Below are 24,083 nucleotides of genomic sequence, written 5' to 3'. Positions count from 1 at the left end.
TTGGGGTGTTGAGAGGCAGTCAGGAAGGTCCTTTGTTAACACTGGGTTCCCAAGCAAAGTCAGGATTGCTATGAGCTCGCTCTCTATAGTAAGAGGCTTGTTTTTATTCTGCTGTCTGCTGTTTGCCAGCTGTGTAGAGCACAAGGATGAGAAGGGGGATGGTTCCAGGCCATGGGAAGAGTCAAGGAAATTCCTGCCCAGTGATTATGTGGGGGATGGGGACCTATGTGGGCAACTGGTTTAAATGTAAGGGCTCCAAGCTCACCAAGAGCCCAGACCCTTTGCACTGGGTCGTCCTGTTCCCTGTGGAGGACCATGACCTCTAGCTGAGAGGGGGGTTCTTCTCAATCTCCCTGTCTTCTCAGACCAGCTCAGTCTTGCACTTTGAAACAAGTGTCAACTAGTAAAAGATTTCAGCTGGGCTTAGGGAAGTAACTGAATAACTCTCATTACCAAAGCAAATCATGCTCCCGTTATCTACAATGACCTCACACTTACATTCCAGCCAAAGCATTTTGGAGACAGAGCTTTGTGGAGGGGAGGAAGGGGCAGCAGTGGCCTGAGGAAAGGTTCATATAATTTAGTCACAGTCTAGCTACATGTTTTCCGAAGTTTTCCTGGTCTAGTGGAATAATAATAATAATGACAAGGAGGAGGAGAACCATTTATCAAGTTTTCATTCTGGGCCAGGCACTGGTCAAGATTTTTTACATGCATTATCTCACTTATCTTCACAAGAACCCAAAAAGAGAAGTATTAATATCTTCACTATATGAATGAGGAAACTGAAAATAAAATTAAGTGGCCCAGATCACAAAGTTGGTAACTGTCAGGCTCGAGATTTAAACTAAAATCTGTCAGATGCCAAAACCTATGTCTGAACCTCAATATATTTATTATACTTTAACCCTGATGCCAACTTTTTCCTCAAGAGTCCTAACCTCCCTGTTGTTTATTAAAAATCCCTACCTCTGTGAGGTATGTCTACAATAATCCAGATGGGCATTTTGGAGTTATTGATAGGGATTTTAAATTTAAATTGCTAGAAAGCAACTGTGGAAGTCATCTAATGTGAGTCCCAACCTCTTCCCTGTCTACATGCTTTCCACCAACTCCAGCTTCTTCTTAAACACCTTCAATAAGAGTGAATTTACTAATTAAGAGTGATACTCCCAATGGACATAAAGAATGTGATGAATAAGAAAAAGTGAACTAATATTTCAGCATCTACTAAATGGCATGCCCTTTATATAAGCTGTTTTATTTAGTCTTAATGGTGTATTGTGAGGAGTGAAAGTTACTCAGTTGTGTCCGACTCTCTACAACCCCGTGGACTATACAGTCGATAGAATTCTCCAGGCCAGAATATTGGAGTGCATAGCTGTTCCCTTCTCCAGGGGATTTCCAAACTGGGGTCTCTTGCATTGCAGAAGGATTCTTTACCAGATGAGTTACCAGGGAAGCCCCTATACTGTGAGGAGAGCATAATACAAATGAAGGAGTTGAGGTTCAGAGGTTAAGTTACTCACTCAGGGTCATACATGTGATAAACGGCTGTGGCAGAACTGAGAGCCAGGTCAGATTTGATTGCAGCGTCCCTTGTACTTTTCTTTAGTTCCTTCTAAATGAGGAGGAAAAGCCCCTGGGGTAAGGAAGGATGTAAAAATTTGCCTAGGTCCTTGATCTCACAGAGATGGCAAATTCAAATGCCTAGGAGTTACTTCGGAGAAGGCGATGGCACCCCGCTCCAGTACTCTTGCCTAGAAAATCCCATGGATGGAGAAGCCTGATGGGCTGCAGTCCATGTGGTCGCAAAGAGTCGGACACGACTGAGCGACTTCACTTTCACTTTTCACTTTCATGCATTGGAGAAGGAAATGGCAACCCACTCTAGTGTTCTTGCCTGGAGAATCCCAGGGATGGGGGAGCCTGGTGGGCTGCCGTCTATGGGGTCGCACAGAATCGGACACGACTGAAGCGACTTAGCAGCAGCAGCAGCAGCAGGAGTTACTTAATTAATACAAGTAACCTAAATGAATAAAGCTGCACGCTCCACCTAGAGGAGTACCTCGCTCCTCACCTGCAGCTGGTCATTGTCATGAAGTAATGTGGTTCCAATAATGCCAGATCTTCATTTCCAAAGCTGGAAACCTGAATTTTTATGTGAAATATTAGCAACTAATTTGATAAACCGCCCCCCTCCCCACACACACTCCAAAACTCATTTGGTATTTGTTGAAAACTTCCAATATAGGGTGAATCTACTATGTCTTCCTTTTACTGAACTGTAATCTATCCTCACTGGTTTTGCCCTTTGGGGTACTACAGAAAATATCGAACTCCTTTATTCCATGACAGTTCTTCATATATACTGAGACAATATTTATATCCATTGCTCCCTGCTTCCCTTCCCATATCCAACTCAGCATCTCAGCTTCTCCATGCTTTACAAGAGGAGATGTCCATGAATAATGGGGTTGAACACTACATTGTAAATATGGTCTGACCATAATTCACCTCTTTTATTCTGGATTCTACATTTCTATTAATCAAACTTATGATCCATATTTGTTTTTGGCACTTAGGTTGACTGACTGAAACTCAATAAATAAATATTTATGGATACCTACTATGTAACAAGCTCTAAGCTATGTGTTTTGTATAACTTACACAAATATATCCATGAAACAACTTTTGCCCTAAAAAAGGGCACAATTTGAAAAGATATATCAGAAGCACAAAAATAATTAAAATTTAAGAACTGAGTACCATATCAATGGAGAAGGGAAAAAGGGCTGAATCTACAAGATATTAAGCACTAGTTATTGACTTACAGTTAACCTCCCCCATGTCATCTGATTCTCTCCTCACAAAAATCTTATAATTTACACATTTTGAGTCTTAGTTTACAGATGAATAAAACTGAAGCCTATGTTCTTTTAACCATATCATGTCATATAGATAACATTCTCAATGGATTATGGGATGAGAAAGTTCATCTCATATGACACTGTTTCTGAGCTAAGGCTAGAAGAATGGATAGTATTAAAGTTGGGATAGCCTTCAAGGCCAAAGGAATAATAGGAAAAACAACAAATTCAAAGAAAAAAAGAGTGAGGATGGTTTAAGGTGACAGACCTATTTGGCTGGAGTTAAAAGATTTTTGCGGGGGAATTATAAGAATTCAGGCTAGAAAAGCAATCCAGGTCATGAAAAGCTCTGAACACCAGACTTAAAGAATCTGTATTTTAACCTATTAAACAAATGGAGAGGAGCTGCAATTTCAAACATGCATCGCATAACTGCTCAGCAAGGTTTCCTCTGTGCTAAGCGTTGAGAATACAGAGATAAACAGAGTTCTAACCCTCAAGGAGCTTATAGACTAATGGATGTTTAAAGAAGATACTAACAATGTTATAACTGAACTTTGAGAAGGTTAACCTGGTAGGATGAATACAATATGAATCAGAGAGCAGCACAGAGGACTAAGGAAAGCATGCATGAGGTTGCTGCACTAGTCAAGGCAAAAGGTGATAAAGACTGGAACTCAGGGAGGGGGAATGACAGAGAAAGCTTTGGGAAACAACAACACATCATTTCACCACCTTAATCCCCAAAGCATCCAGTGTAGCTTTTCCCAGACACTGTGGGATCATTTTTGATGATGGAATATTTCAAGTCAATCTAGCACCTCAGCAAGGCTCAGCAGGTGTCCAAAGCAAACAGCATGAAAATATGTGTATGGTTAAGGTTTGTGTTTTATTGTTAAGTAGTTGATGACTTAAATATCTCAGTCTAAGTTGGTCTTTTTTACTTGAAGGGCTAATTAAACAAATCTTTCAAATGAACAACTGGAAACTCCAACAGACTACCCACTTGATAACCTTTGTATTTTTAAACAGAAATGAAAGGGAAAGAGGGATAGGTAAACAGACTCAAAATATGTTTTGGAATCCTATCTGTACCCAAACGTTAAATATCAAGAATTTCTATCTTACTCCCAACTCTCAGTTTATGCGATCTCATCATCTAATTAGAAGTTGGTCAATGCTTCAGAGAAGGGGACCAATAAGACACTTTTGGAAAGATGCTTTCTCTTATGTAATGCTAATTTTCAAAAGAAATGCCTAACTGGTTGTCATTTATATGAGTGGGAAGGTTGTATTTTCCTTTTAAAAAAATCTGGAGAGAAGCAGACATTCACAGTATCCTTCTTTCATCTCCAAGGTAACAAAAAAGTCACCTGACAACTACATTCATGATTTCCTATGGGATCCTGCACAACTAATTTGGGCTAAAAGAACAGAAGTAGCATTTTTCTCATTCTGGGAAGTTCCCTTTCTTACTTAGGGCAAATTCCATATGCTGACATTTTTTCCTGATGCTTTTGTTCCTTTTGTCCAATGTCTGGTAGGACATGGATTCTGATCATTCTCCCTATTCTCTGTCCAATCTTGCTGATGCAGAAAGTCAATTTTTAAAGAAAGGTGAGAAGCAGGGCAATACAAAAGGTGGAATAGAGGGAGACAAGTCAGCCGGAGAATGGAAGCAGAGTAATAAAATGCAAAGAGGTTTGGCAGTCAGTAGTCTCAACTTTAAGCTCTGGTCCCCCTAATTACTTACCATGTACCATTGGATAAGTACCTTTCCTCCTAAGAGTCCTTAAAAGAAGATAATGTATTGTAAGGACAAGTTGCTCAAATGTTTGAAACTCAGGCACAATGTTTCTGCATTAAAAAATTCTGTAATATGACTAACACTCATTTCCCTAAATGTAGTAAAAAATTATATAAATTTGGAGCTGAGCTACCTATCTTCTAATATAGGCTCTTTCACTTACTTGTTCTATACCCTTGGGCATGTTACTTAATTGTTCTGTTCCTGTTCACTCACCAGTGATATGACAATGATAATCATGCTTACTTCAGAAAGTTATTTTGAGATTTCTATGAATCAGCACATGTAAAACACATAAAAGAGTTCCTGACTTCAAAAAATCAACTATTTTATTTTTCTTACCTCGGATTCTCTCCCATTTAAGCAGGCATTGAACTGTCCAGGTTTCTAGTAGGCTCTGAGATTTTTAACCCCCTTGAGCTTTTTCAATAATTTCTATAGTTTTGCTTTCCAATCACTATTATAAATGATTAGCCCCATCACCCTCTTTATGTCCCTCCACCTCCACTTTAATCTCCAGGATTTAGCTATTCCATGAGGATCAGCAGACTATAATAGGGTCAGTGCATAATGACAAGTCACCAGTCTCTTGAGATAGTAGAGGTGAATGACTAGCTAATCTGAGAAGTTGTTAGTACTAAACAGTAGTTAGAACCTCACAGTTACAAGCCAGACTTCTGCTAACTCCTAGCTGCATGACCTTTGGGCAAGTCACTTAACCTCTCTGAGTTTATTTACCAAGGTTTTTGTGAGAATTAGTTAACCCCTGTAAGGCTCCAAAATTTGGCACATAGTAAGCACTATCATTATTATTGCTGCTAATTAGAGGCTAATTACTTTACAATATTGTATTGGTTTTGCCATACATCAACATGAATCTGCCACGGGTGTACACACGTTCAGGATTGGGAACACATGTACACCCGTGGCGGATTCATGTTGATGTATGGCAAAACCAATACAATATTGTAAAGTAATTAGCCTCTAATTAAAATAAATAAATTTAATTTAAAAAAAAAAAAGAAAAAAAATTCTTTGTTCTGAGCGGGTAAATACTTTTCCAACATAGAATTTTCCAAAGAAGCAACAGACAGCTAACCTTCAGAATAGGTTCTGACTAAAGAAATGAGCTTTCTGTATGACTTTGGTCAATTCTTTTCCATCTCTATGCCTCAGGAACCTCATTCATAAAATGACCAAACTGGACAAGATGGCCTCCCATGTTTCATAATTCTAATATCCTACAATCTCAGGCCATTTATGCTCCAGATCTCTGTAAGTTTCATCTCAGATCAAAGTTCAATGACCTTTAAAATCTGCTTACTGTGTTTACCATAGATAAATTATTTTCACATGTTGTTCAGTAAAAACATAATAGTAATATTTTGGTTTGATTGGAGGCAGCAGCCAGTTTGTGTGATGTTGTAGGTTTTATTCATTCTTTAGTTTAATTACCTGGTTTAACATTTGGGTAAGAAGAAGAAACCCACTGTATCCCCAAAATGGGGTCTCAGAATAACACTAATTAAAGGACCAAGCTGCTGCTGCTGCTGCTAAGTCGCTTCAGTCGTGTCCGACTCTGTGCGACCCCATAGACGGCAGCCCACCAGGCTGCCCCGTCCCTGGGATTCTCCTGGCAAGAACACTGGAGTGGGTTGCCATTTCCTTCTCCAATGCATGAAAGTGAAAAGTGAAAGTGAAGTCGCTCAGTCGTGTCCGACTCCTAGCGACCCCATGGACTGCAGCCTACCAGGCTCCTCTGTCCATGGGATTTTCCAGGCAAGAATACTGGAGTGGGGTGCCATTGCCTTCTTCAAAAGGACCAAGCTAGAATCCAGGAAAACTGAGTCTGTGATCGAGTTATCCTGCCAGCTTATTGTTTCACCCTAGACAAGACTCCACTCCTCTCTAGCCCTGTATAAAATAAAAGGGAGAAGGGAGGGGGCAACAAAGGTCTAGGTGATCTCTAGTTCAGTTCAGTTCAGTCGTTCAGTCGTGTTTGACTCTTTGCAACCCCATGGACTGCAGCATGCCAGGCTTCCCTGTCCATCACTAAAAAGATGATTTCTAAGATCTCTTTTAATCTTCTTGAAAAGCAGAAAGATAAGGGCACTGCATGAAAACTGAAAAGAAGACAATAGGATGTTCACCAAATAACTCAAACTTTGTACATCAAAAATCAACCTCTTGATTCCTACCCCACAAACACACACAAAGCGGCTTTACCTACAATCTGCATCATCTCAGTAAATGGTAGTCACAGTTTTCAAAGTGCTCAGATTAAAAGCTTGACAATCAGCATTGACTTTTCTCTTTTTCTCACAATGAGTATCTAATCCGTTAGTAAATACTGTAGGCTTTACCATGAAGACAAATCAAGAATCCAATGTCTCAACTCCTCTACCAATAATCTCTGGTCTAAGCCACCATAATCTCTCACCTGGATCACTGCAGCAGCCTCATCTCCTTGCTTCCCCTTCATTCTTTCAGTATTTTCTCCACACAGACAATAAGTAAACAAACAAATGTATAAAATATCAAAGAATGGTAGATATTTTGAAGAAGAGGATCTGTTAAAGTATCAGTCAGCTCATGTTATCCCTCTACTTAAAATCTTCCAATGACTCCCCATGTCAGAGTGAAAACTGAAGTCCTAAACAAGACCTGAGAAATCTCTCATTAACTCTGATTTCATCTCATCACTTTCCATTACTTAAAATTCCATCCAGGCCTCTCTGCTACTCTCCATCATACAAAGTATGCTCCTGCCTCTGGCCCTTTCTACTTGTGGTTCCCTATGCCTGGAATGTTCTAATTTCAAATATCCCTATGGCTCACTTCCTAATTCCCTTCAGGTCACTGCTTAAATATCACCTTCTCAGTAAGGCCTTTTATAACTAACAAATGTAAAATAGTTCTTTCCACTATCATTATATGTTCCCCACACGCTGCTAAATTATTCTTCATGACATTTATCACCATCAGATATATTCTACATGTCTGCTCTCACTAATTTGTAAACTCCATGATGGGAGGTAATTTTCATCTGCCTTGCCCATTGCTGTGTCAATGGTGCCTAGTATAGAATTTGATATATAAAAAGTTCAGTATTTGTCGAATAATGCAATCTATAAAGTAGGATGGTAAGACTGTCAGCGACTTGAATGCCCACACAACCCAATCCATCAGTCCAGTAAGTGGATAAAAGACCCAGGAGCCTTAAGAGCTTCACGAATTTCTAGTGATACTAGTTAAGGTTATTTTGCCTCTCTGACTCTCCTATTTCCTATCTATGAGGTGAGCAATCTGTGTGGTAGAAAAAAAAAGAACACTTGATTTGAGGAACAAAGAGTGGGGCCAAAATCCCAGCTCTGCTGTTTGACTTTAGACATGTTACTTAACTTCTCTTAACATAATATTTGCAATGGAAATGATAGAATTGTAATAGCATGAAGAGTATTAAAATAAAGTAAATCTGACTCTTTGTATAGGATAGAAATGAGGATGAAATGCAATAATGGAATACGAAACCATTCTGTAGACTGTGAAATGTTACTGGAATATGTCCAACGTCACTATTCCCTGTTCCACATTGAGAGAAAGGTGACAGGAGTTAAATAGTGCTACTAAAATGTTTTGTACTTTGGAAAAGAACATCCCAAATTAAATACTAAGTACCACTGTAGCTTATTTATTGTCTGGTACCAGGAGGTTCTGGCTCAAGTTTTCCTGTGATATGCTGAATCCACCAAAGGAGTCCAACTGTTTCCAGGGAAAATCTGTCACAGGACACTTGCAGTCCCTCAAGCATCCAGATAGTGGGACTACACTTCCATAAGCAAGAAACTACTCAACTTGCAGAAAACAAAACCCATAATTAAGAAGTGTGTCATTTTAAAACTACATCATCTAATTTAGCAAAAGCCTTATTAGAAAAAGTTTTCATATTCCCCTTACTCCCAGAATTGCTTGATTTGTGCTTCTTGCTTCCCTCCCTTAACCAATACCCTGAAATTCAATTTCTACAGAACCTCAAAGCAAGTCACCATGATCAATGGAAAACTTGAGAACCGAATAATAATTCTTGATTTGATCACCACACTGGGCATCTTTATTGCCTTTCATGACAAACTTAGACCTATTCATCACCCTCAATTTTAACTAATTCCTAATATATTGCAGTAAAAGACATCAAAACATGTTCTTAGCAAGTGCAACAAAATAGCCCAAAATGAGAAAGAAACTAGTAAATAACTTGACTGGCATGGCACTATTAAAAAAACAGAAATAGATTCCAACCCCTTACTCCAGTTCACTCATCATTGTCTTTCCAGAAATACTACCTTCTGGTATCTGAAATATCCATCAAGATCTATAATTATTGCTTGAGTTTAACCATATCCCAACTTAATTCATATAGGATAAGAAGCAATGACAGATAATACCGTTAACCACTTCCACCTATGTTGATCCATTTCTTTTTTTAATATTTACATTTAAAAAATACACAACACATAATCCAACATCTCATCATACTGGTATCACAGTGTTGCTATTCTGTTTTGTTTTGGTTTTAATAGGTATAAGCTTCTTGAGGACAGCAATCTTGAGATTCTCACTGAATTATGTTCCCTTTACTGTGATCTCCAACTAGTACACAGATGGGCATATAGCAGGTGTTTAATGAAAAGTGGTTGATTGATGAATACTTTTTAAAAATCAGTTTATTAAGGTCATCTCTAAAGACAACTAGGTCACAACAGGACCTCTTCTTATGTGGCTTGCAGTTTACTTACCATTTTCAGGACACAATAGCTATAGCTGATTAGTTATGACCCTAAGCCCAGAGTGTTAATGAAATCAAATTTCAATCCCTTTATAGGTAAATTTTATCTCTTATTTATGGTTATGGAGTGCATTCCTGAAAAAAAGTCCAAATTATATGAGAGTAAATAAACCACTTCTTCATCTACAAATACATACCAGAAGGAGTGGTGGCATTTACTTTATCTAAGGGACACATATAAATACATAAATACACAAACTCAAACATAAGCCAAATATAGTTAGTTAGTGATTTCTTTGGTTTAGTTTGCATCTGTTACCTCTTCATGTTAGTTTTCTACATAGAAATTATTATTCCTTACCCCCTTGCTCGTAGTTCCCAAATCCAAATGCTAGTAGTTCCCAAATCCAAATACGAAAAAGAGAACTACTAACTGCATAAACCTTATTAATATGTTCCTTTCCTACTGTTCTCTAATGACCTGAAAATTTTAGATTCTAATTCACAGTTGAGGAAAGTTGAGAACAGTGTCCTTATGCAGCCTTCATACCAGATGAAACAAAGTATGCTTTAATTTTCAGCACAGCAACAGAAACCTTTTGCCTCTTAAATCCTAGAGGTGTTCAAAACTCAGGTAGTTTCAGGGAGCTTGAAAGATATAAAATCAATTTTCAAAAAATCAGTTATATTTCTATACATTGGCAATGAACAATTTAAAAGGATACTAAGAAAATTGTATTCATAATAGCATTAAAAATTAAAATATTGAGGAATTAATTAAACAAAAGAAGTGCAATATTTATACTCTTAAATCTACAAAACACTGTTGAAAAAAGTGAAGATGATATAAATAAATGAAAAGACATTCCATGGCCATGGATCAGAAGATTTCATGTGGAGATGCAACATTTCCCAAATTTATCTACCTCCTCTATTAGCCTCCTCTATTAGAATCCCAAATGACTTCTGTAGAAATTGGCAAGCTGATCCTAAAATTCATAGAGAAATTTTTTAAAATCCACATTATTCAAAAGCAATCTTGAAAAAGAATAATAAAATTAGAAGACTCACACTTACTAATTTCAAAACTTATTAAAAACTTACAGTAATTAAGACACTGTGGTATTGGTATAGAATCAATGTAATATAGCCCACAGTCCAGAAATAAACTTTCACATTTACAGTCAACTGATTTTACACAAAGGGTGCCAAGATATTTACATAAGGAAAGATTCAACAAATGGTGCTGTGGTAATTAGATATTTACCTAAAAAATTAAGTCAAAAGTGAACAAAAATCTAAATTTAACAGCCAAAACTATAAAACTCTTTAGAAGGAACCCTAAGTGTAAATCTTTGTGACCTTGGATTAAGCAAAGCCTTCTTAGTCATGATACAAAAATCATAAGCTACATACAAAAAAATAGGTTGGGCTTCAAAAGTTTGAGTGTTCTTTAGTGAATACCATCAAGAAAGTGAAAAGACAATGCACATATATGATAAAATATTCACAGATCATAATTTGTTACAGGATTTGTATCTAGAATATATTTTTTAAAACTCTTACAACTCAATAAGAGTAAGACATATAATCTAATTAAAAATGACCAAAGACAAGAGTATATACAGTCAATATGCACATAAAAAGATGCCTAATATTATTATAATATTATTAGTCATTTTGAAATGCAAATCAAAGCCACTTTCAGATACTTCTTGACACCCACTTCACACTGGGATTAAAAAGACAGTAACTCCCAGAAATAAACCCATGCACCTATGGTCAATTAATCTATGACAAAAGAGGCAAGACTACACAATATTGGAAACACAGTCTCTTCAGCAAATGGTGCTGGGAAAACTGGACAGCCGAAGGTAAAAAATGAAATTAGATCATTCTTTAACTCCATACACGTACAAAAAAGCTCAAAATGGATTAAAGATTTAAATGTGAGACTGAACACTATAAAACTTCTAGAGGAAACCATAGGTAGAACACTGACATTTATAAAGCACAGCAACATCTTTTATGATCATCTACCAGAATAATGAAAATAAAAATAAAAATTAAAAAATTGGTACCTACTTAAACTCAGAAACTTTTGCACAGCAAAGGAAACAATAAACAAAATGAAAAGATAACCCACAGATTGAGAGAAAATAAATGCAAATGATGTGACCGATAAGGGATTAGTCTCCAAAATTACAAATACCTCAGGATGCTTAACAGCATCAAAACAAACAACCCACTCAAAAAATGAGCAGAAGACCTGAATAGACATTTCTTAAAAGAGAACATACAGATGACCAGGTACATGAAAAGATACTCAACATCTTTAGTTACTGGAGAAATGCAAATCAAAACTACAATGAGATATCACATCACACCAACCAGAAAAGCTATTATCAAAAAATCCACAAACAACAAATGCTGGAGAGGGTGTGGGGAGAAGGGAACTCTCCCACACTGTTGGTGGGAATATTAGTTGGTACAGCCACTATGGAGAACAGCATGGAAGCTCTTTAAAAAACTAAAAATAGAGCTACCAATGACCCTGCAATCCCACTCCTAGGCATATATCCAGAGAATATATGGGGGATAATACATATACACACATGTATCTATTCACATCCTTATTCTCTAGTCTCCTTCACTATTCACCTGAAACCACCACAAATTTGTTAACTAGCTATACCTCAATACAAAATAAAAAGTTCAAAGTTTGAAAAATAAAAATAATTGGCAAAATGTGGAAAAATTGGACCTTCATACATTGCTGGTGAGATTGTAAAATGGTATAGCCACTTTTGAAGACAGTTTGGGAGAGCCTCAAAAGGTTAAACAAAGAGTTATCATATTACCCAGAAACTTTACTCCTAGGTATATAGCCGAAAGAATTAAAAACCTGTTCACAAAAAGAAACTTGTACATAAATGTTCACAGCAATATTATTCATAATAGTCAAAACGTGGAAACAACTCTAATGTCCATCATAGATAGTATGGTACATGCATAAAATGGAAAGTATTGAGATGTGCTTCAACATTGATTAACATTGAAATATTTATTCTACATGAAACTAGTCACAAAATACTACGTACTACATGGTTCCATTTATAAGAAATATAACCAAACCTATAGAGAGTGAAAGTAGACAAGTGGTTGATAGTTGCTCATGGTTAGGGTGGGGTTTGACTGTTAAGTGACCAAAGTGTTCTAAAATTGATTGTGGTGATGGTTGCCCAACTCTGAGTATAATAAAAACCACTGAACTATATACTTGGGTGAATTACATTATTTACTGTGAATTACGTCTCAATAAAGCTGTTGATTAAAAAAATAAAACTCAAGTACTGTATGATCTAAATTGGCAGCATTCTCAAGTAACCAGCATATGCTTGTCCAGATTAGCCACTCTCAACACTGCTCTGCCCGGTCAGATGGCAGCAGGAATCGGTGTGAGAGAGAAGGGATGGCAACACTCATGAGTGTGCAAGAAATTATGCATAAAACACAAAAATTGGGCATAAATCTATATACAGCAGCCACCAAATGTAGTCTTTACTAAGCAAAAATATCATCTGTCAAGTGGGAAACTTTAATAAAAAGTGTTGGGAAGTGTCACTCTACAGAGGTTTATCCACATGATAAACAAATGTTATAGAAAATGCAACAAATTCTACTCCCTCGACTAATAAAGGGATGTTCACTAAGCACCCTTCTGGCATACTCAAACTTACATGAGTGCTAGTTTATAAACTGGAAGATGCTGAGTCTTTTCTCTGAAAAGAGTGCTATATAAATATGAGATTTCATAATTATCTTCAATATCACAAAATCCAATAAGTACTGATAACTGTATCGAGTTTTACAAGCAATGGGGGGGGTGGGGAAAGGTCAATTTTATGTCTCGGATGACAGTAACTTACTCTTGAGTTCAACATCTCAGAACTTGATGTAATGCTGGCAGGTAAATTCTGAGGCAGATTACTTTCTTAATACCTTTCTTTGTTTTAAATGATTAATTTACATATAACTTCACCACACTAGCCCAGCCAGACACTTTTAGCAAGCACCATCACATACAGATTAGGTGTTGCATGTGAAAGCCCTGCAGAAATTTGACCCACACAGACCTGTCTCAGAGGTGGGAAGGTCCAGTTTTTCTCAAGTTTTGAGAAAAGGTTGCCAAAGTAGCCAGTAGACAGAGAGAGACAGAGAACAAAAGACAAACAGCAGCCAGCAAATTTCTTCATTAAATCACCAAGTCCTCAAGCATCTAGTTCAGCTCCCTCAGTAACTGTTGAATCAGGCTCTAACCTCAAGGTAATTCATTTTGCAATCTCCTCAAGTCATCTAGTCTTAAAAGAAAGGTGCTGGGGTTGATCTGATCTGTTAATCTCTAGATTAAAAAATATTCTTTAGGAGCACGCCACAGGTATAATGAGAAAAATATCCTGAAAAGTAGAAAGAAGAGTCTATATTTCAATGTCAAAAGCATGAAAGGAGTAGAATGAAAGAAAATCAGGGACAGGCAGCACTTAAGGAAGCTGCAGACAAAGAGAAAATGGTGGAGGTAGTGGGTGGGGAGAGGTTTCCCTTTCCCTCTCCAACCAACCTCACAAAACTTGATTTTTATTTGCTCTCTATTTTTTCGGAATCATGATTTCAGGTCTGGTTATAAAATAAGCTCCTTCCTTACCACACTGAGCCAGTGTTCTGCTCCCTGCTTAGCAGAGTTCCGAATGAAACTGATGGTCTTGATATCACCATAAATATCAATAATAGCAAAATTGCCCATGTCCCTAACTCCAACTCACATATCCCACCAAGAGCAGACACAGTACAAGTAAGAGTCAGGGGACCAAAGAATTGTTTGGTTTAAATGCACATATGTATACCAGATAAGAAGATTACCACTGGGGTGGGGGTGGGGGAAACATTTTAAAAGAAAATTATATGTGCCAGCAAATTAAATATATTAATATCCAAGTTTACAGCTCAAAAAGAATGGAAGTCTCATGAGGTAAAATTAACACGGGCAAGAAAGCACCCTTAAGTGACCCTGCAACTGGAAAGCTACAAGCTTTTTCAAAAATATGTCTCACTAATGTTAACCTTTGGCAGAGCTGAGAGAGATACTCTGTAGACAACTAAGAGAATTCTATCCCTACATCTTGCACATATTTCTAAATGAGGTACCACCCTGTGTGACTATCTGGTGCTTGAGTTCTGATTACTGGTACCCAGAGAGATCTCACCAGTTATTTGCTGACTGTGAAGAAAGGATGCTTCTTCCCAACATATTGACCCTGAAGGTCTATAGACAGCATCATTCCCAAAGCAAAACTCAGATTTACGAAACAGACAAACTGCTCCTTGCAAAATAGTCATTAAAAAGCTGCTTGATAACTGCAGAGAGGAAAGTAGATAGAAAGGGGAATTAATAAAATGACCTCTTTTGAAATAACTAATGGAGAAAGGCAGGATTTGCCAGTTTTAAAGCATTACTAAAATTCTACCTATTATGAAGACCAGAACAAATTATCAACAGAAAAATTAAAATGTTATTTTTGCATCTGGATTATTTATTTAAACTCCAACTTTAATTCCTGCATAGGCTTCTCTTGGTTTCATCTCCCGAGAATAAATATTTGTCATATTATTATGCTATTTGCTGGGATATAAAGGGCCTTACTTCTGCCAAATGAGACAGTGGTCAATTAACAAAGTTGTAGTCTTGTTTGATCTCTGAAAGAAGACAGCTTCATAAAATGTTATCAGGGTTTCATACAAACCCTATCACTTTTTATTATTCCTTCCACAGCTCAAACCACATGCTTATATATATATATATATATATACACACACATACACAAAGGGGACCATCTAAGGCCTTTCTCCTCTCGACAGAAGCATTGTAGATGTATAAGAACACAGAATTATTCCAGAAGTTCACACACAATTGGAAAAGGGAGGAATCCAACATATTATTGAAAGTCTCTAGAATGTTGAGATTTTTCACTGAAAGATGGCATATAATGCATGTAATACAGAGAGAGTGGAAGTTCTAGCTTTGACTTAAGAAAAATTCCTTCCCTTCACCAAATTGTGCCCTACAAAATGTGAGAAAGAAAGAGAAAGTAAAAAAATATCAACTTTTAGATTGGGGCTGGTTGAATTATGATAAAATCGATAAATTTTCAAAAACCCAATTTGAAGATTTTCTATATTTTACACATGAAAAATCTTTGTCAACTCACAAGACAGAAACACCAGTTTTACCTTTCACTAGACTCCTATAACCAATACAGCAATCACAAACCAGGAGAGAATAAATAATCTTGTACTTTCTTAGGTTACTACTTATTTCTCACTATTTGAGGTCATTAATTTATGCAGGTTCTAGAAATAGAGAAGTTTTTCCATGAAGATCTGAGATAAAATCACCTAGCTTACTGCACACCTGATGGGAAGAACTTTTTAAAAACTCTCTATAGCCACTTTTCTGAACATTTCAGGTTATGCCTTTGAAAACACACACATCCCTTATTGTGGAATCATTCATATTCTCCCTGTTAATTGAGTTACTTACTTAGGTGTTAAGGGAGGCATACAGAAAAGGGACGGTTCCAGTGACTAGGCAAGTCATGAAGCACCTTATACATTCCACCCCCTCCCCCGCCCCGCCAAAAAAAAACCAAACCAAAACAAACAAACTATTCACATTAAAAAGGGAGTTCTGCTGACAAGCAACAGCCCTTGGGGGGGAGGGGTAAAATATACTCTAGCAAGTGAATCTGTTCTTATAAAATGAAGACCTTTTGTCCCACAGCATGCCCACTTTGCAAAAAAAATTTTTAAAGACTGAGAATATAAATGAACCCTTTGAAAATCTTGTAAGTCAAACCTTAAAAACCTAAAAAATGCAAAGCCTGGTTAGAAGCTATATCTTCAGTAGCCCAGGAAAAAATATTTTATGAAATCCCATTCTCCTCTTTCTTTTCTAACATTGTGCTATCAATCTTCCAAGAACAGAAGCATCAGTGAAAGTAAGCAAGTTGTTGGTTTAAGTCTCCAAACAAACATACTAAGGCTAATAAACTGAAAATGTCACAGGTAAAGAAAATAGCTACAGAAACTCGGAACAAGACTCAAGTCCATGAAGACATCAACACCCAGCAGTTCTGAGGAGTTAGTTCCCCAGTTAATATTCCCTCCCTCACAGAGATTAACTAATATCTTAGTTTGCTCAGGAAAAAATCTTTAATTTTTTATAAAATTAAAACAGCTTTTTGATCTCCAAAAAGCTCAGTTGCAGTAAGGAAGAAATTTTAACAGGCAAGATGAAACTGACTGCTACTTTTTTCATATCCTAATTAAAACTCTTGGGCAAGAGTAAGGCTCACAGGTCCCTAACAGTTCTTACCCAATTTGTTACCATGTTTTAAAATGCAAGTATATCCTTAAAATGAAGGAATATAGTGAAGAATATTTCCCTTCACAAAAGCAGATTTCTGAGCACACTGCAATAGCAGGAAATCCTTTTAAACTTTTCCCTCAACACTTTTATAAGTCAGACTCAAGTCTGGTTAAATTGTTCATTAAAAGAACATTCTCTTCCTTATAGATCTGATGCAAACTCAAAGTATGAATTGTGGATCTTTTGTAATTCATACAGAAAATAAACACTTTACAAGAGAAATCCAACTCTTCCATCTAGGTCCAACATAGTCAAACTGTGAGAGCAAATCTTAGCTATCGTTTATGAGGAAATTTGTCATTTGGTTTTCCCCTACCTTTGCCTGCTCTAACTGTGCCTGGTTGGAGTCTGTCTCCTGACCTCCAACCCTGGGGCAAGTCCTCCTTGTTGCCAGCAAAGGGACTTCACTTCATCTTCCCATACAGCGGCCCTCACAACCCAGAGACCACCTTCTTCCCATAATCCCATGCTTCCTTTCATCTCTTGGAGGAAGCGGGTTGAGAAAAGCTTGGGCCAGTCATTTTGCCTCTAACCTGCCAAGACAAGCTGGAGGGGCAAACCCTAACAGACCTTAAGAGGAGAAAGTGCCCACATTTCTTGTCTAGGGTCTCTGATTGGGGGGAGGGGAGAAGGAAAAGTAGTGGAGGGCTTAAAAGGGTTTATTTCGTAAAATGGCCCTTGGAACTGGATTTAAATTTGGAGCCGGCAGGACATGGAGTACCAAGTGGCAGGGAAGATTTTAGGAGGCTTAGTGGAGAGTTGTCAAGTCAAGGAATCTAGAAAGGTTTGCACCAGCATCCAGGATTCACAGCGGTGTGGGCTGGGGCACACAGTTGGGGTTCAGAGAGCAAAGGTCAATCTTTGGTAGGCCAAGAGTCCAGGGAAGGCTCCAGATTTAAAGCGGCCCTTTCTGTGAAACTCTGTTAAGCTCGCCCAGGAACAGAATGTTCGCGCGGGGAGGAGAGGGCTGACTCTAGGCTTAAAAACATTTTTAGGAGGAGAGACTTACCGCATGTCCCCATAAGGTCCAGAATAGTTCTCCATCCAGGGACCCATTTCGCTTTTGACACAACTGGGACTTGGATAGGGCACTCTGCTCACCACGCCGCCGGGATACCACACATCGGGTGGGGAGAAGTCGCCTTCTTGGCCCGCCAGCCCCTGAGGTGGCCGAGTGTAGCCGTATGGGGCTACAGCCCCTGCCTCGCCTGCACTGCCGCCCCCGCCTCCGCCACATACAGCTGGCCCATACAGCTGGCCTTCTTCGGCCGTGAAGAGAGTGTGCCAGGAAGAGGAGGCGGCGGCTGAGGGTGAGCCTGAGCCCGGTCCTGCTGCACCCCCGCCATGCAGGCTCGCCAGGTCCCCATAGCGGCACTGCGCTGCAGCGGCCGCCCAGGCGCTGCCGTAGTCCAGCGGGTTCTCCAGCTTAATGCGGGCATGAGGATGGGGAGGTGGTGGAGGGGGCGGCGGCCCGGCCAGGGCTAGCGGAAAGTTGTAGTAGTCGCGAGTCTGATAAGCTGCTACCTCGTCCAGTGCTCCAGACTTATAGAGAGACAGGGTGGATGGCAGCTCAAGTGTTCCAGAGCCCCCTGCTTCGCCGCTGCCAGAGCAGCCCAGGCTCTCAGTGTCCAGACCTTTGGTGTAACCTGCCTTGAAAGGGGAATACTCAGCAGTCTCTTCAGTGCCCTTGCTCGGGCCATCATCCAGCAAAGAATCTTTGCATTCAGCCAACGGGGCACAAGGAGTGGGACGCACCGCGGCTGGTGGACCTCCCAGGAGCGGGGCGTACATGCAATCCCCCCGAAGCTGCTCCCCAGGACTCAGATGCTCCAACGCCTCCACACCCAAGCCCATGGACACCGACACTGCCTTACACAACTCCTTGGCGCTGTCCGAGATGGTCGAACTGCCTCCTAGGTAACTGTCCTTGGAAGAGATGGGAGCCCCAGTGGCCTCCCTCGCTCTCCCGCTGCTGCCTTCGGATACCGCCTCCTGCTGCTGCTGCTGAAGAAGTTGCATGGTGCCGGCCTCGCTCAGGATGTCTTTAAGATCGGTGGAGCAGCTGCTTAAGCCGGGGAAAGTGGGGCCCAGCAGGGACAACGTGGATGGGGCAGCTGAGTCATCCTCATCCAGAGGTGCTGGCAGCGGCTGCTGCAGCCCCTTGCCGGCAGCAGAGGCAGCTCTGGGCTCTGGGACGCAGCCACTCTCCGGGTGACCCTCGGGGGCTGAGTGATGTTGTGAAGGCTGCTGTTCCTCTTCCAGGGCCAGGTAGCCTGTGGGGCCTCTGCTCTGGACTTGGGGAGAGCCATCCTCTCTCTGCTGCTGCTGTTGCTGCTGCTGCCGTGGACTGGTCTCCTGCTGCTGCTGCAAACGGGCGCCGGGAGGTGCTGCACTCGAGGCCTCAGGGTGCCGGGGGAGTGGGTTCTGGATCACTTCGCATACACTCTGAAACAGGTTCTGGAAAGCTCCTCGATAGGTCTTGGACGGTGGCCGGGGGTAGACCCTCCCCAGCCCTAACTGCACTTCCATCCCGAAGCTTGGCTCAATCTTTTACCTAATTCCTTTATCCTGCTCCCCTTTTCTTGCTGAGAAGAGTTCAACAGGCTGCAGTGCGTAGTTGCTGCAGCTAGTTGCCCACCTGCGGGAAGCTCCTGATAAGGAAACTTGCAGGAATAACCACTCCAAAGCGTTCTGACAGCCTCAAAGTCTAGTGCAGAGAAAACACGCCCTGGACACGATCTTCCCTGGTAGGCTCACAATCTGTTCCTGAATACTTGTAGGGTAGATTCAAAAGATGCTTCTTGAAGGTAGGGGGGACCCTCCGTCTTCTGAATTTGTTATCCACTGAAGCAGGTGCAAATAGGAGCCTGGTTATTTTCTCTTTGGTTTATTTTGGGTTTTGCTGTTGGGTTTCGTTTGTTTGGTTTTGGTTGGGGCTTTGTTATGTTTTGTCCCTTTTCTTTCTTTCTTTTTTTATTTTTTTTTGCGGGGGGGGGGTTGGCTACTGAAGTCCTGACTGCCTTTTCATCGCTTGATCTCTGGCCCCACAAACTGGTGGGAAGGAGGAGCAGCGTGCAGGGGAGGTGGAAAGGGAGTAAGAGGAACCAGGGGGTCTGACCTGCGTACCGCCTAACCAGCCAGATTCTGGCTGCAGCGCTGAAGCAGCTCCCAGTTCTCCTGGCACCCCAGAGCCGTCTTTGCAACGTGCAGCTAGCTCGCCCGCTCGCAGCCAAAGGGAGTTACCTCTCTGCAAACTCGGGCTGGCCGCGCGGGACTGACTGGAAGCGCGGGGGCGGGGGAGGTTGAGGGGGCTGAGAGGAACAGACAGAGGCAGCAGCCGTAGAGGAGACCCTGGGGGTGGGGGGCAGGGGGAGGGGAGGAGGACAAAGGCAGCCGTCAGTCCTACCCGGCACTTTCCTTGCTTCCTCCGAGTCTCTAGCAGCTTTTAAAAACTTCACCGAAGAAGAAAGGGCAGCTCCGGGGCGGCGACTTAGAAGCTGCCGCGCTGCAAGAGGCGTTGGCTGTCGCCAGAGCCCGCTGGGGTTGACGCGGTGCGTCCCTTAGGCTCCTGTCCCGCACGGAAGCAGCTAGCTCGTTCGCTTTCCCTCGGTCGCTGGCTCTGCCTCCAGGCTTGCTCCGGACCCTCCGGCGCTCGCAGCACACTGGCTCCCCGGGATCTCGGAGGGGGTGCCGGGAGGTGGAGAGCAAATGCAACAGTTTGCTAGTCGGGTCCCGCCCCCGCCGGGCCTGCCTCCTTGCCTTTCCACCTCCTTTCTCCCTCCCCTCCCCTTTCCTTTTCTCCCCTCCCCTGAACGCGCAGGAAAGCCGGGTGGCTTTGGAGAAACAAGTGCTGGCGCAGCGTGGGTGAGGGCAGAAAAGGATTGGTCTAGCTTAGGAGGACCCCAGCTCCCCGACTATCTCTTGCTTTTCTGGACCAGATTTTTAAGCGACAGGGCTAACTCTTTAAGCTTTAACTCAGAGCTTTATTTTAAAGACAGGGCCACTGAGCTCTCAGAGGCCAGCATTTACCAGATTTGGTTCTGAAGTCCAATCTCAAAACAGACCCTGTGCACGTGTGGAGGCGGAGGGAGTGGGAAAGGGAGATAGAAGTAGAGAGGAAATACGAGATCTCCTTCAGTGAGGGACTATGTTCAGGGCAGGCCCACCAAGAAGTGCAAATGGGAGGTCTCCTACAAACTGAAGAACTAGCTATGATGGCCAAGCCAGACTGTACTTGTTGAAACCTTTCAGATTTCTCCATAGGGGTAGATTGGGCCTTGTGGGGTGGTATCAGTTGCTCTAGGAACCCTCTGCCTGGGAACCAAAGGTAATCTCTACCCTCTTCTCGTCCGTTTTTCCTGTCTAGAGTTACTTCTAAGCACACACTTCTCACTCATCCAGATGTACAAAGGAAAATCACTCAGAAGAGCAGGCAAACACCTGAATACTAGAAATACTTGTCATGTACACAGAGACCTCAATTTTGTCCAGGGTTTTGCAGACCTTTGCTTATATACAGGCACTTGCTTTTCCAAGTTGCCTTTGCATATTTTAAGTTTGCAAACTGCATTATTCAAGGAATGGAACCTGTATAACACTGCTTTTCTTCCTTTTTGTAGACAGCCAGAAGTGAAAGGTGATGTGGGCTATCACAATTGTTCTTTTATGGAAGAGGTCTCATCTTCTCTGTGTAAAGTGGAGAGGCAAGTGGGAATCAAAGAGCAGAGAAAATGACAAGGTTGATCTATAGAGAAGAAGGTGTCCCTTGGTGTCAGCAGGGTCTCTGGGCCTTCCTGGCTTTTAAAACCCTTAGACTTCTGGATCTGGGCAGGGTCTGTCTGTCCCAGAGAACTAGTGGAGTTTTTCACATGGGCCTGTTCTGCTTTTTGCAGGTTTCTACAGAGTCTTAACTTGTTCACAGCCAAGCATCATGAGAATTTACTTACAGTGACCAAAGGAAGTAATACTAAAGACAGGGATGAGTGGGCATGATCTGCTTTATTTCCCAGATGAAGACACTGAAGCAAGGACATAATTTGTTCTATGTTTCACTTTAGTAGAACCTAAACTACTCTTCCATCTCACTGCTATTTGAGCTAGACTCATCAGTATCAAGGGAACTTGGGAAAGGGCTATAAATGAAACTTCCAGAAGCCTGAGGAGCTTTGTATCTGAAGAAATGAAAAACTGTCTTCTGGGACTTCAATGACTGAACATCCCAGATATACCCCCTTTGTTGGTAAAGAGTCTCACAAGATACTCTTATGGTTAAGGCACAGTCTTATTCTTAAAGATGTCCAATTGTAACAGGGCAATTCTCAATTCCTTATTGTAATGGAAAATGGGAGTATGTAACTGAAATGCACAGATACTTTGAAAACCTTATTTAAATAATCAACACAACCTTTAGTTCCATCAAAACTTTTAATGAAGGCTGTTCAAAGTTAATAAAGTAAATTGGACTGGCAGGAAAGTGAAATGTGAAAGTGAAAGTGAAAGTTGTTCAGTGGTGTTTGACTCTTTGTGACCCCATGGACTATACAGCCCCATGGAATTCTCTAGGCCAGAATACTGGTATAGGTAGCCTTTCCCTTCTCCAGTGGATCTTTCCAAACCAAGGATCGAACCCAGGTCTCCTGCATTGCAGGCGGATTCTTTACCAGCTGAGCCACAAGGGAAGCCCAAGAATACTGGAGTGGGTAGTCTATCCCTTCTCCAGCGGATATTCCCAACCCAGGAATTGAACCAGGGTCTCTTGCATTGCAGGCAGATTCTTTACCAACTGAGCTATCAGGGCAGGAAAGTGGAAGAGAAATAACGTAGGTCTCAAAGCCAGAAATTTGTCTTAAGATTGACAATGAATCTCTTCCTCTCAGTAAGCTTAATTTCTTGCTCTGTGAAATGGGGTGGGGAGAAGGTAGATGCTGGATCTGACAGTCTTTCAAACACTGACAATTTAGAGTGCTGTGACTCACTTGAGTTTTCTTCTTATCTACACTCCATAGAGGGTGAGTATGGAAGGGGCTGCTAGTGATAGTGAAAAACTCAGTGGACAGAAGTGAGGAGGGTAGTTATAAGTAAAGAAGCTTGAAACAATTTAACTGGGAAATAATTCCTCAGAGTTGCCCATTGAATAAATGGCATCCTAACAGACATTCAAACCCAGGTCTGAAGAAATTCCAAAATTTATGTTGCTTTCACAGCACCAAAATTATCTCCAAAATTTTCTTATAAAATTCCAGCCAATAATACATACCATTGAAAGGCTGATAATTAAAGATTATATGTATGTAAAAATTTAAACAGGAAAGCATTGTACAAATCTGAAAGATCACCTTGTTATGTTTTGTTTTTAAAGGTGGTGCTACCAACATTTATGTTATTGTCAAGGAAGACTAACTACTATGAACATAATAAGAATTTATACTTTATTTTGAATTTTGAGCTCTGATCTCCAATCTAAAATCTTATCTTTCCCCCATTGCTTTAAAGAAGATCAAGAGATGCTACTGGAGACTATTACATAAATCATGTGCTTGTACAATCTTTCTCTTTTTTCTTTTTCTTCTTTGCAATTTTTAGCAACCACGTAATTTACATTAGGGTTTACTCTTGGTGTTGTTGGAAGCCACCAGGACTTCCTTGGTGGCTTAGATGGGAAAGCGTCTGCCTACAATGTGGGAAACCCGGGTTCAATCCCTGGGTTGGGAAGATCTCCTGGAGAAGGAAATGGCAGTATTCTTGCCTGGAGAATCCCATGGATGGAGGAGCCTGATAGGCTACAGTCCACGGGGTCACAAAGAGTCGGACACGACTGAGTGACTTCACTTTCACTTGGTGTTATATAGTGATAGGTGTGAACAGATGTATAATGACATGTGTCTATTTTTAGGTATTATACAGAGATTTTTCTCTGCTCTAAAAGTCCTTTGTGCTCCACATATTCATCCTACCTCCCCACCACTGATCACATATTTAGGCAACCACTGATCTTTTTACCATCTCCATAATTTTACCTTTTTCAGAATGTCATATAGTTGGAAATATACAATAAATATTATATTAATCATACTATATGTAGACTCTTGGATTGGCTTCTTTCACTTAGTAATATGTTTTTAAGGTTCCTTTATGTCT

The 24,083-nt window shown here is 40.7% G+C and overlaps 1 protein-coding gene across 3 annotated transcripts in view; it reads right to left on the bottom strand.

The window, feature by feature from the left end:
• AR (androgen receptor) overlaps positions 1 to 20,687 on the bottom strand; it is a 223,909-nt gene extending 203,222 nt beyond the window's left edge. For 2 of the 3 annotated variants that reach the window (XM_006067772.4, XR_006548829.2), the window contains exon 1: positions 17,956 to 20,682. In XM_006067772.4, the coding sequence (XP_006067834.1) occupies positions 17,956 to 19,475 (1,520 nt within the window). In that variant the 5' untranslated portion in view covers positions 19,476 to 20,682. Of the gene's footprint in view, positions 1 to 17,955 lie in introns of all 3 variants that reach the window. The other variant, XM_025276998.3, reaches the window with a different exon arrangement.
• Positions 20,688 to 24,083: the final 3,396 nt, after the last annotated feature.

The sequence above is a fragment of the Bubalus bubalis genome, chromosome X (assembly GCF_019923935.1).
Source record: "Bubalus bubalis isolate 160015118507 breed Murrah chromosome X, NDDB_SH_1, whole genome shotgun sequence".
Taxonomy (NCBI): Eukaryota; Metazoa; Chordata; class Mammalia; order Artiodactyla; family Bovidae; genus Bubalus; species Bubalus bubalis.
Note: the sequence above shows the minus strand (reverse complement) of the source record. Positions and strands in the feature narration are given on the sequence as shown.